The 13501-nt window shown below is 46.3% G+C and overlaps 1 protein-coding gene across 2 annotated transcripts in view; it reads left to right on the plus strand.

Annotated features, from left to right (window-relative positions):
• macrod1 (mono-ADP ribosylhydrolase 1) overlaps nucleotides 1-10861 on the plus strand; it is a 61010-nt gene extending 50149 nt beyond the window's left edge. The window contains exons 6-11 of one of the 2 annotated variants that reach the window (XM_076292252.1): nucleotides 4040-4161; nucleotides 4972-5002; nucleotides 6400-6473; nucleotides 8416-8497; nucleotides 9129-9169; nucleotides 9689-10861. In XM_076292252.1, coding sequence (XP_076148367.1) covers nucleotides 4040-4161; nucleotides 4972-5002; nucleotides 6400-6473; nucleotides 8416-8497; nucleotides 9129-9169; nucleotides 9689-9700 — 362 coding nt within the window. In that variant the 3' untranslated portion in view covers nucleotides 9701-10861. The remainder of the gene's footprint in view (nucleotides 1-4039; nucleotides 4162-4971; nucleotides 5003-6399; nucleotides 6474-8415; nucleotides 8498-9128; nucleotides 9170-9688) is intronic. The other variant, XM_076292253.1, reaches the window with a different exon arrangement.
• The last annotated feature ends 2640 nt before the right edge of the window (nucleotides 10862-13501 follow it).

Here is a 13501-nt window from a genome sequence, read left to right on the forward strand (position 1 = left end):
GACATAACTTATCCCTCTTTCGCTGTCTTTCTCCTGCCCTCTCTTTTACCGTCTCATCCCCTCTCAGCTAAGACAGCGCCTCGCTTAATACCCACCTCCAACTGCTTATGTACGACCTCTCAATAATAACCACTGTAGCATCATGGATATGGATATAGTGTTCATAAAAACGGAAAATATGCATTAAGTATTAAGTATGCCATCCTTGCTGAAAGAAATCATAACCCTCTGCTTTGGTTAGTCTGCAGTCGTGTGTGTGTGTGTGTGTGTGTGTGTGTGTGTGTGTGTGTGTGTGTGTGTGCGTGCACTTTGTAAAGGTCCGAGCCAAGACAAAGACAGACAGGAGGGGTCAAAACAGCCCTATCTTTGGGAGCTTTCAGATGGTAAGCGCTTGGGCCCCTTCTTCAGGACTCATTGTGATTCCTCGGGGGCCCCCCTTTTAGTCTTTGTGCTTTGCCCGTCACATACTTTAAAAGTCATTTCACCTGCTCCTGTGCTCGGGTGGGGTGGGGTGGGAGGGAGGGGTGAGGCGAGGCGTGGTGTGACTCCTCTAGGAGGCCCCTGTGTGTGTAAGCATGGATAGGGGCCCAGCACTGTATTTTGTGACATGTCCCGCTCCATTGAGCACGAAATGAAGGCTGGCACCAGAGGACCGGTCCAGCTTTTGGAACACCCCTCCCCTCCTCCCTTTTCTCTTTCTCTCTCTCTCTCTCCCTCTCTACTCTATGCCACTGAGAAAAAGACAGATAGGGGGGAAGAGACGAACAGAGAGAGAAAGGGGAGAGAAAAAAGGCAGGCAGGCCCGGAAGTGTCAAGAGACAGACAATAGATGGAAAAAGAGCACAGAATGTATACATGAGTTATAAAACACAAAAAAGGGAAAAAAAGAAGAAAAAAAACTTTCTTAGGTTAGGGGTATTGTTTGGAGGCAGGCAGAGGGAACGGGGAGGGTGGAAGAAGCCAGAAGGAATGCGTCAGAGAACGCGCCGCACAATAGGGAGCGAAGGAGAGAGGGAGAGAGAGAGGGAGAGAGGGAGAGAGAGAAACGGAGGTAGGAATAGTCAAAGAGTGAAAGAGGAAAATGCATCGGAATAAAAGCAGCTCTTCAAAAAGTTTTCTGAGGTCAAGCTGTCATGGTAAATTGTAATGCTCTGGTTTGTGAAGAGAGAACCAGAATAGGCAAGTTTGCGTGGTGTGTGTGCTTGTGTGTGGGCACATGAGATTTTCCTCCAAATGTTTAGTGGAAATGAGAAGCCCTCTGTTTCCATCATAAAAGAACTCTTCCAGCTGCTTGTTTTTAATGTGCTGATAATTTTTGTGGGATATATGTCAGGGTTTAATCTTTATTTATTTTATCTTCAATTATTTTACATGCCCAGGCATCCTATCAGCATACTAGAGGATTATAATTTCAATTGCTTTCACAAGTTCTTAATATAAAAGCTGAGGAGCCTATTTTGAAGTGGGAGAGACTGGATGGACTGTGATAATATTTCTGTGGGGGATCTGATTTGCTGTCCTACAAGGTATTGCAACATACACTCTTGCAGTACTGACCCTATAACTGTGTTGTGGCTCAAGGGGCTGCAGTCATTCTCTAATCCTTACCCAAACCTACACAAATGTACAAAAAAAACTGATGTGCAGACACACACACACACACACACACACTCACACACTCACTCACACACTCTGGCCTGCACGCGCACACATATTTAAATGGAGCAGAGTAATGTCAGCATGAGTTCATTTGAACAGGATTTATGGCCTCTGGCCCCTAGCCTTTAGCCAGCCGCAACCTTTAGCTGCACCTGTGTCAAAAGCCATTATGTCATTCCCCGTTTCTCTCTCTCTCTCTCCCTTTACCACTCCGTCTCTGATTGGGACTCTTTCGTCAGGACTGTCCGTCTCACTAAATCTCTCTCTGCCTCTGCCCGAACCCTTTTTTTTTATTTCCTTTGAGATATCCCCCCTCCTTTATATATGTTCTCCACAAAAAGCTTTATGAAGCATTTTTTTGCTTTATGAGCATAAAAAAAAATTCTTTATAAAAAGCTCCAAATAATAGGCTTTTAAGGATTTTAGTATTTCCGTGACTTTTCTCTCTCTGACTTCCTTTTCTCTCCGTCTCTCTGTCTCTCTCTCTCTCTCCCCTATGTAGTCTTTTATTTCCCAGCGCTTGTCTTCCGCACTTTCAAGGGTTTTATCCCCTTTTATTCCTCATCATTTCACTCGCGTTCGTCTTTTCAAATCGTCCTTCCTTTCTGTGCCGGGTGTTGTCCTCTGCTGGCTGCCCAGTGTGCATTGTCCCCTCGGCTTTTCTGTGCCGCCCAGTGTCATCACTCCCCATCGGAGGGCCGATCACACATCCTTACAGACTCCCTACCCTTTTGTCACTCTCGCTCCTTCCCTTTTCTCTCTCTCTCTCCCTCTCTCTTTCTCTCTCTTGCTTGTTGTGACCTTTCTGGTTCCTCCTTTCACACCCCTCCTTCCTTGCCTTTTCCTGTCTTACTCCCTTAATCTCTTTTGAACTGTCTCTTCCCCTTTACCTCACTCCTTATTCCATTCTTCCACTCTGTCACTGTCTCTCTCTCCCCTTCTCCCTCTCTCTCTCCATCTCTCTCACCTTCTATCTGTCTCTCTCTCCCTCTTTCAGCCTTTATCCATCTCTCTCTATCTCTATATCTCTCTCTCCCCCACACTCTCTTTTTCCCTCTCTGTCTTTCTCTCTTTTCCTCTCTCAGTCTTTCTCTCTCTCTCCCTCTTTCAGTCTCTCCCTCCCTCCGTCTGAGTAATGTGTGTGTGTGACTGGGCTGATGTATGGCCCGGGCGCCGGACTAAACAAACAGGGAGGCGATCGATGCTGTAAACACAGAGGAGAGGGGCAGTAAATAACCCGCCGACCGACAGGACGCGCCAGCCGAGGTGGCGAAGGAGAGGCTTTCCGAGGCGGAGAGGGAGAGAAAGGAGAAAGGGAGGAGGAGGAGGAGGACAAGATGGGAGACAGGGGAACGAAGGAAAAGGCCAAAGAGCATCAGGCAGGCGCGAACAGGGAGGTCAGGGAGTGAATAAGACGGACGCCGGGCGAGGAGAAGAAGGAGGGGGAGCAGGGAAGGGTCACACGGCCACGGGAAGAGGAGGAGGGCGCGAGGATCACGCTGGACATGAAGAGTGATGGACCAGGGGACTGCAGAGGACTGAGGTGTGGGAGGAAGGTGGACCGAGGGAGAGGACAAAACGAGTGGTGAACGAGATGAATGGACAGAGCAGCACAGGGTTGTCCAGAGGTTACACAGTGTTTGTATAGACGTTGTAAGAGTGACAGGATTCAGGAACGGCGAAGGTGGCAGAATTGCCAGCGGAGGAGGATCAGAAGTCATTACAAGACTGTCCAGATATGCGTGGAGGATAAATAGCCTATTGCTGACCTTGAGTTGTGATGTGACTGACAGGAAGAAGACAGCCTTTTTCCCCTTCTGAAATAATAGTGTCACTGTCACCCAGCAAGTCAACTTTAATATGTCGTTCTGCAATGCCAGTCGAGCCGTTTAATAATTCCTGCTCCTCAGTGGCAACACTGAAGGAAACTTCAGAGCCTAATTACACTTGCTCGATTTACATTTTCCTTCTCTTTTTTCATCACCTCTGAGACTCGAGATGATATATTTATCAAGCTCAGCAAAGTCATTCATTTCGCAGTTAATTTTCAAAAGCGAAATTTACATGGCCCCCCGAAACGCTCGCGCTAGATCTTTTACATGGCAAGCAGCAAGCAGATAATTTAGCTGACTTTCTCCTGACAAGCATGAGCTTCTCCACATCAAATCGACACTTTCCTTGACAGATAGACACGCTTTCACATCAGATAAAGTGACTGCTGAATCAGTTTCGATAACAAATGGATGTCGACCATGTTTTTTTGTGCTCCTTGCAGGCATCATGTTATAAGTTAACGGTGTTGCTTTCCTCAGCTAAAACCCCCGTGTTATTTTTAGGGGGAGGTTAGTGTTGCTCTCACCCTCCTCCCTTATCCACACAGATGTGATTCACACAGTGGGCCCCATAGCCTATGGTGGAGTGGGTGACAAGGAGAGAAACGCCCTGCGAGACTGCTACCTCAACAGCCTCGAGACAGCTGTGCAGAACCAGCTGAGGACAGTGGTGAGACCAAGGGAGCTGACACACACAAATACACACACATACACACACACACACACACACACACACACACACACACACACATACACACGCACACACAAATACACAAGCGCACACACACACACACACACACACACACACACACACACACACACACACACACACATACACATACACATACACAAATACACACGCACACACAAATACACACACACACACAAATACACACACACACCCAAATACAGGTGGAGAAGTGTCTGGCAATGCTCTTCTCTGGGTGCATTCACTGGTATGTTAAATATACTCTGATACACTTGAGAAGTGAAGATAATCAATGAAGACTTTTTGGGCCTTCCTATTGTTTTGAGTTGAACTACTTTACCTACGTGAGGCTTTATATGAGATGAATATACACTGGGGCACATAACTATTTCTTTGGAGGTTTTAATATATACATAGATATATTATATACTGTATGTATATGCCACACTGTTTCAGAACAGAGACCACAACATATGATCCAAGATGCTATTTGTGCACTTATTGCAACATTCACTTAAAAAAAACAAGAAAGATAAGATAAAAGTTGCATTTATGTTTTCATGGCTACAGTCACTCTGGCCCAATAACCCGTCTCAGTTGACCTGTTAAGTGTCTTCAGAAATACGCCTTCATTGAAATGAAAAGGCTATCCGATTGTGTTAGTCACAAGGCTGCCTTTTAGAAAAACACTCAACCTTCCAGTCATATCTGATGCTTTGAAGTGCAGCCTCTGATGATGTCCTCTTGTCCTCTATTGCTTCTCTTACACAGGCTTTCCCTTGCATCTCCACTGGAGTCTATGGTGAGTATGCAGACATATAATCCCTGTGTTCTTTCATATAGTTGTTTTTAGCTCACTTGCATCATTACACATAGCAACCATACATTGCTTACTATAAAAGGGATGATGTGAGTGAACATTGCCGTGAGAGGGAGAGTGAGGAAGCGATAGAGGGAAGGAGATTGGCAGCCATTAAGGGCACATGGGGAATCTGAGGAATGGTGGAAGCGTCTGACACAGATCGTTTGAGGCTGAAGCAGAAGAACAAAAGGAGAGAGAGAGAGAGAGAGAGAGAGAGAGGGATTGAGACGGACCGTGGAAGTGAGAGATGGAGTGAAACATGTTTGCTCCTCCACTGGTGCCTTTCACGTGCTCAAGCCTCACTTATGCTTGAGTGTTTGCGCAGCCAGGGACACGGGCAGATATCAGTCGCCACGGCGGCAGGGATTTTTGTTAGATTAAGGGTGAGATTAGACAGCGCGATTAAAAGAGATTACAAGTGAGACCATGTCCCTCTGATTTCGTAATCCCCCTTTCTTAGCGCTTCGTGCGGTGATTAGAGTTGAGAAGGACTCCTGGAGCTGACAGTTTTTTCGTCTTTGAAAAACTCTTTTCTAGAGATGGAGTCAGTACAGTATCTACAGTATCACATAACTATAAAAGTCACTGTACAGCTCCTCGTAATGTGATTTATTTGCCATAATACCTTTTGGGATGACATCATATGGCATGCTCTCTGTACTGTGTGCAAAGCCACATGCCCATAAACCAGATTATATCTTAAGTGGAAGAAACAAATAAAATAACCTTTATCCTCCATTCTTGAGCCCCATATGAGCTGCCCTTAGTGTGAATTCAGCACCACGGCCTGTTCTGTGTGCTTTATATCTGGTGGATTTGCTGTGGAGAGCTGAGTGGCCGTGCGTGGGGAGACCTTATTATTTCCTCGCTGGTGACTGAGATCCGGGCTGAGTGTCTAAATAAAACACTCCTCTAACCCGGTACGCGCCGAGCCTTTGTACAGCCTCCGTGCAGCCTGCCTTTATAATGTGCCGTCTGCAGCTCTCTCGCTCTCCTTTGTGTGGGACCGCAGCGCGTTCGTAACCCACCTCCGCTGGGCTCTGTTTACCCTGATGTGTGGCCGCCTCCATGACTCACTCCCCCTGTTGCATCATGGAGCTCTAGCGAGCACCTCCGTTGGACGAGCCACTGATTACAAGGACAAGTCGCAGCATTGCACATGTGTCGTACTGAGTTTTTATGCTTGAATGGAGGATCTGTCCTTTCAGGGATTCGTCCCTCTTGGATGTTGTGCTTGTATGAATTTTTTATGGGAAATGTTGTGTGTGTGTGTGACAAACATAATTTTGTGGCGCTGTGTGTTATGCGTGTATCTGCATGTGCATGTTTCCGTGTAGGGTATCCACCCGAGGATGCAGTGGAGGTGGCGTTGGCTACAGTGAGAGAATACCTGGATGAGCATCATGAACAGGTGTGTTCTTTCTCTTCCTCTCTCTCACTCTTACCCCCTCTCTCTCACTCTCTTTGTGTGTGTGTGTGTGTGTGTGTGTGTGTGTGTGTGTGTGTGTGTGTGTGTGTGTGTGTGAGAGAGAGAGAGAGAGAGAAAGTGAGTGAGTTTCATCATATTTTTTCTCTCTTTCTCTCATCCCTCTGTTCCCTCTAGGTGTGTGTTTTGTCACTGCTGCTGCTGGCATGGTTTTCCCATGAACACAAGGGAAGAAAGTAATCACTGTGGGACTGTGTTTTTCAAACAGCACAGTGTACTCACAGCACACACACACACACACACACACACACACACACACACACACACACACAGTTTTACTGTACTTTTCATATGCCCATATAGGCCTACTGTAAACACGCGGAGCTTAGCTATATAATTGGATCATAACTGAGCTGCTGTCATAGTAGTAGAACTACACAAACACACATGTACAAGGAGAAGAACGCATGTGCACACGCACACACACACACACACACACACACACACACACATACACACACTAATCCCTTACATGGGAATGCCAGTGACCAGAAAAACTAAACTCCTTCCACATACTGGGTCTGATTCCTCTCTTTCCCTCTCTCCATCTTTCACTTGCTCTCTTTCCCTCTCTCCATCTTTCACTCTCTCTCTCTCTGTCTCTCCACCTGTCTCCACCTTTCTCACTTGTCCCCCACAGCCCTTCTCCAACACTATTCCCATTCCTTTTTCTCTCATCACTTGTTTTTTTTCCTCTCTTTCTTCCTTCAACAACACTCCTCCCTCCTCACCACTCTCTTCTCTCTCTCTCTCCTCCCTCTCTCTCTCCTCCACCCGTCCTCTACTCATCAGTGGCTTTTTTCGCTGAGCTGTTCGCGCCTCCTGAGCGCCACTGATGTGTGGTGTGACAAAGACAGCCTCATTAAGGCATCCTAATTAAACCCCTAGCTTCTCTCCTCCACCAGCCAGGCCTAATCCCCTCCCATCCACACCCCATCCGCACCCCACAGGCCCCTCGAAGGAGACGAGGAAGGGTGGAGTTGGGTGGAGGGGGGGTTGGTGGGGTAGTGAGAGGCAGAGACAAGAAAAAGGGGGATAGTTGCAGCAGGGGAGGGGAGTGGAGGAGAGGAGAGGAGAGGGGGAGAGAGCCGTTTGATGGGGAATCAGCACGGGCACGTCCAGACAGCGAAGAGACAAACAAATAAATTGAAAATTCTAAACTTGGCAACAGGCTCTGTCACACGTTGTCAATTCAAGTCGTGCCAGTTTTGCTCCTTCATGCCCACAGTCGGGGGGGGGGGGGGGGGTGGAATGGACTTGGTGGAGACTGGCGAGTTTTGAGGGAGTGTGACACGCCAGTCAGGTGAAGGATGTAGAACGCATCCAAAATATACAAGGCCGTTGTTTTCAGCGAAGGTGAGCAGGCAGCTGCTGCTGTTTACTGGTAATGCCTTTAGTGCAGTCTATGCCTTGACCTCAAGCAGCGCCGCAAATCATTAGCGAATACCACTCATTACCTCTTCCATCATTGCTTTATATTAAGTGACCTGAATGGACCCTCAATGCAGCTACAGTGTAGTATAAAAAAAACAGTATCCAACAAGCTATAGCAGCTCTTTGTATTATCTGCAACACTGCCTTTCTAGAACATTTGGTACAGACACAATGGAGTGTAATTGGGGTGGGGTGAGCTTAAGTGGAGGATGCTTAACTGTGTTGGTAGTAGGATATTTCAGAAGATGGTTATTTAACCATTATACGCCAGAAACACAGGAAATGACAGCAATGACATAAAATTGTGACCCTTGTAGAAAATGAATTTCATTGCTCCTCAGACTTGCATCTATTGTATCTAAATGATTGTGCTCAAATGGACAAATCTGGACAGTTTCTGAGTCATCATCTCAATGTTGTTTTGCATTCAAAGCTGGACCGGGTCATCTTCTGCGTCTTTCTGAAGACAGATGAGGATCTCTACCAGCGCAATCTCCCTCTGTATTTCCCTCAGGGTGAGTATCACCAGAGCGAGCCACTCACACACTTAGCAATATCTGCAAACTCATACTGTAGCCCCCGGAAGAATCTCACAAAGTATTCACTGACAGCCAAGTTATGTCTGGCCGGTTAAGGATTTAGCAGCTGCAAAGCACCCTTTGCACCCTTGTTAATTTATTCAGAGAGGTACTTGCGGAACAGTATGGGGTGACTCACGAGAGGTTTTCTCACCGCATGTCGGAGTACCTGATGCCTGTTAGGGTCACAGAGAGTAGGGCACTTCTTTTAATGTATGTCCAATGCACAACCATCTTACCACCAAGACAAACAGGGCTCCATAGAGATACACTGTAATTCTCTTAGGCTCTTTTTGGTTTTGTCTTGCTGTCATTGTTGCCAACATCTGTCACAGCCAGCATCAACGTAATGCACAACCTGTAGCGTAATTTACAGCCATTTCTAATAACAAATCACCCGCGGAAGTAATTTTTATTTCCTGAATGGCCTTTTCCAGAATAGCCGTCACGCTGAGAGATGTCATATAAAACCATGCATATCACATCACTACATGTGCTGGATTCTTTTGGACAATCTTTGCTTGTTTTCCCCCTCAAAACCCCTCATGTCCATCCCTCCCCTTATCAGCTGAGTCTACTGGCCAATCAGAGAGCCCCCCTGGTGGACAGGTAAAAGGCATGGTGTGCGCTACTGCTTGTGTGTTGTTTGTCCTTGTGTGTTTGAAAAGCGTAGTGCTCGTAGCTGGCTGTAGCTAACCTGTGTTAGAACGACAGCACGTCGGCTGTCGATAACCATCTCTTATCTCCCTTTCTCTCCTTCTAACAAACTACCCCCTGTGTCAGTATATTAGCGCTGCAATACACTCTCTGTCTAATTACACTGAAAAACTGATTTGTGCACCTGCGAATGACAGACTAATCTTAGCAGTAAATGTAGACTAATAATTGTCATAATAGCACAGTCATTTTTATAATTTTTGCTGGAGTAATAGACATGTCCATTAAACAGTCCTCAGACGGCGTAGTAATCCTGATTCTCAAGGGGGGGAATGTCTAGGGAGGGTGGGGCACCTGCGCTTCTCACCTGAGCTGATGGTCGTAACGATAATGGTACTGACAGGGATGATAATTAGATGAAAAGAGTTTAATCTGCACGCTTTAAAATCCCTGTTCATTTTCTCTCGGCAGGATCCTCTGTGAAAAGCAAGCTATGATTGCCTGTCACGGTTGCCATGGATACGCTACGCCACCCATCATGGTTTTGCCTGACCTCCTCCTCCTGCTCCTCGTCACCCCCACCCCCCCACCCCCATTACCCCATCTCTGCTCGCTTTTTTAAAATGTTGTTTTCTTCTCCCTCTGTAGAAAAATCTGACGAACATGTGTAATTACTGTGGTACTGCTGGGAAATGCTTAGAGATGGAGGGGCTTGGCTGGGGCACAACACCGCCCGACACCTTCCTAAACAAGACGTGCTCGCAAAATACCACGTAGGGTCAATAACAGCAATTAGGCTCACAGTGTCGAGTGTAGCACTTCAGGCTGCGGTTTTAAAGGAAAATTGGCAAAGTGAAGACCCATTGATTTAGTTTATACAATGTTAAGATGAACATTGTGCCTGGATGTTAGGTAGGAATGTTAGTATAGCCCTCACAGTATTAATGCAACTTGCGATTGTCACCTCAACGTTGGTGTTAATGAAGTGGGTATGAAACACTAAAATAGGTGGAATCTTTATGTTGACTTTCACACGCTTTTAACAAGTGTTACCTGATGTGGTACGCACTACAAGGAGTCATCACTGACATTTCCATTACCGTAATTTCCCTATTAGCTGAGGTTTATACATTGATTTTGCAATAATTGATAAAGCACGGGGGCAGTTAATATGGTATTAATATAATTTAGTTTTTTTAACTTGCATAAAACACTGTCCTGCAGCTAATACACAGAAAATTACTGTAGATCTGTTTTCTACTGACCACCCTGTGTAAGTGCACAGTTTGTTTAATTCATGAGATTAATAATCTATCATATCCTTTAAGAGGGGTGATGTATTTGAGTGGATTTGAAGTGATGTTTGTAATATTAATAGCCAAAGATGTGATTTGTATTCTCTCATATGTGTCTACTCCAGCTAAATAAACACTTGGCAACATGTAGAGAGGGGATGCCTTATGGGCACATATAAGTTATTGAACCTATTAGACCGGAGGAAATGGAGACATAGCTTAGCCTCTGCCCATGATCTCAACACTCACAAGCCTACAATTAAATAACTTTTCCCTCTCTGCTATTTCACTGTATGTCTGCGGGCTTGATGAAGGAGTCTCATTAAAGTCAATTCTTTTGGAAACGTAATGGCTCTGCTCTGCTCTTTTCTTACTGTACTAATTGCACTATGGGGGTAAAGGGGCTCTGGTCCTTAAGTGAGCCGCTTACAACGCCGCCGAAGATAAACTGTTTCGAGACCATACTGGATGTTGTTTCAAGTTAAGTTATTACTGTCTTTATTCTTGGGTCGGTTTTTATTTCTGTCTGAAGGAATAGCACACACAATCTCACACACACACACACACACTCTCATATGCAGAGAAATCTCCAGTAAGTCTGTTAGTCTTTCCTCCCTGTTCTCTCCTGATGGGAGGAGAGAGAAGAGAGGGAGCTCTTGATGAACTCATTTGAAGTCATTTTCATTTTTTAATAAGCGGCGGACAGCCCAGATACTGCCATCACAGGAACCTCTACAAATAATGAGGAGGGAGAGACAGAGCAGAGAGGAGTGGGAGAACAGGAGGAAGAGAGGAGAGAAAGAAAGAGAGGGAAGACAGACGTGCTGCAATTGTACAAGGCAAGAGATTGAGAAGGGTGTGCGGGCGGGGGGGGTGGGGGTTAACAGAAGAAAGTGGTGGGGGTAGGGGGGGGCAGTTGGGCCCATTTGAGAGGGATTTAACATGGAGGTATGAGAGATGTACATGCATAACGCAGACAAGAGGGAGGGAGGGAGAGAGTGAAGTACGTGAAGCTAGAATGAAAAGGACAGTGGAGCTGGCGCAGTAATTATCCCACAGGCACTCTTTATCCCCGTCCCATCAGCACTCTTTCTCTCCTCTTCTCCCTTCATTTATTCCTCCGCCTAACTGCTGCCCTCTCTTCTTCTCTAGTACCCCTCTCTCTCTCGGTCTCTCTTCACCGCCTCTCCTCTCTGAATCCCCCTCTCTCCTCTCAAGCTCCACCGTTCCTCTCAGTTTAATTCAATTCCCACTATTTGCATCACAAACACGCATCATTTATCCTCCCTGATTTGGTAACTCTCGAGTGAAGATTACAGAGATGTGTCTCCTAAAAGGCCCTAACTCTCCTATTGAGACAGATTAGCCGCACTTGTTTTTATCACCCTCACTTTCTCTCTCGACTGGCTCACTCACACGCTCTCACACGCTTTCTCTCCTCTTCACCTCGTCTCGAAATCATCCAGGGGAAATGTTTTTTTGTCTTTTCTCACCCTCTCATTCCTTCTCTCTTCTCTTTTTCTCCTTCTCTCTGTCTTTCTCTCTCACACACACACACACACTTTCTCGCTCTTTATGAATGCCTTTCTATTTCGGAGGTATCAGTATCTCCCGCCGAGTGTCAACCCAGAGCATCTGTCTACTTCCTCTGTGTTAGCCAGTTGCGTCTCCTTGTGTGTCACCAGCTGTGTTGGCTGCGAGTCCTCCGTGCGATCTGATAAAAAGATGGCCTTTCTAACAGATTACCGAAGTGGCAGGGAGAGTGGACGAGATTGAGTGTTCCGGACAAGAGTGAGGGGTCAAGACTACAGAGTGTGTGTGTGTGTGTGTTGGGTCGAGGAGGGCAAACCTGATGTTTATGGATGCTGGGGAGAGAGGGAGTGAGGAGATGGTGGTAAACTGCTTGTGAAATGAAAATGGCTGCTTAGCAGAACCCAGGACACTCTGCTGCCCCATTGGATCAATTGGGTGATTTACAACCTGAAAGCCTGTCAGGGCTCGGAAACCCCACGCAGAAGGAGGGGTGCATAAACCTGGGCGGGGGGATGGGGTGGGGTGGGGGGTGTGAGAGAGAGATGGTGTGGGGGGTGATGAGAGAGAGAGAGGGTGTGGGGGGTGATGAGAGAGAGAGAGGGTGTGGGGGGTGAGCTCATGAGTAGGATGCACAAAGAAGGGAGTGCAAAAAGCAGCGTGGAAAGATGAGACAATTCTGCGTAATTATGAAGTGGAATGGAACAGACGACACTGAGGGTTGCTGTGCTGAAATGACATGATTGGCCAAGACACCTGCATCACAGAAGCCAAATTCCCTGAAACTCACCAATGACTTACTGGGGTGTTGCAACACTGGCAAAAACCCACTTCACTTAATCCCTCCCCATTGCACTTGAATAATCAGCGTATCAGCATCAAAGTTTGCACTTAGCAATTATTCAAGTCGGTCTCCATATGGTCGGTTCAATCCAGGATTTTTTTTTCCATGTGTGCGGAGGCTTACTTTGCTAAGCGGCTGAAAATAAAATGCCTCTGGTTCGTAAAGAAGGTCAGGCAAGAATCGTGTGTGGTTTTGGAGGGTTGCTCTTACTCACAGTAAGTTTGCTGTGAGTCATTACCATTTCCCCGGGGCCATTCATTAATTTCTTGATCTGGGCCTCAATAGCGTGCAAATTACAAAACAAGAATCCTCTCCTTCCCACCCCAAGAAACAAACAAAAAAAATTAATAGAGACCCTCTCCAACAACGGCCCCTTTAATGTCACTGTATAAGTCACTAAATGTATGCCGTCATGGTCAGGCCACAGGTATGATTTACAGATGTTCTGTGTGTGTATGTCTGCATGTTTTGTCATTGAGTTACAGTATAGTGTGTTTATGTGTGTGTGCCTTCTATTTTCATGTCAGTCTAGCTGGGTGTCTGGCTTTATGCTGCGGAGTATTGCGGAATATTTATGTGTGGCTATATTGCTGAAGGGTGTGTTTGTATGTGAGT

The sequence above is a fragment of the Alosa pseudoharengus genome, unplaced genomic scaffold, assembly GCF_046254945.1.
Source record: "Alosa pseudoharengus isolate Yale_2024_CS ecotype anadromous, Long Island Sound unplaced genomic scaffold, YU_APseudo_1.1 YU_APseudo_1.1_scf_19, whole genome shotgun sequence".
Classification (NCBI taxonomy): Eukaryota; Metazoa; Chordata; class Actinopteri; order Clupeiformes; family Clupeidae; genus Alosa; species Alosa pseudoharengus.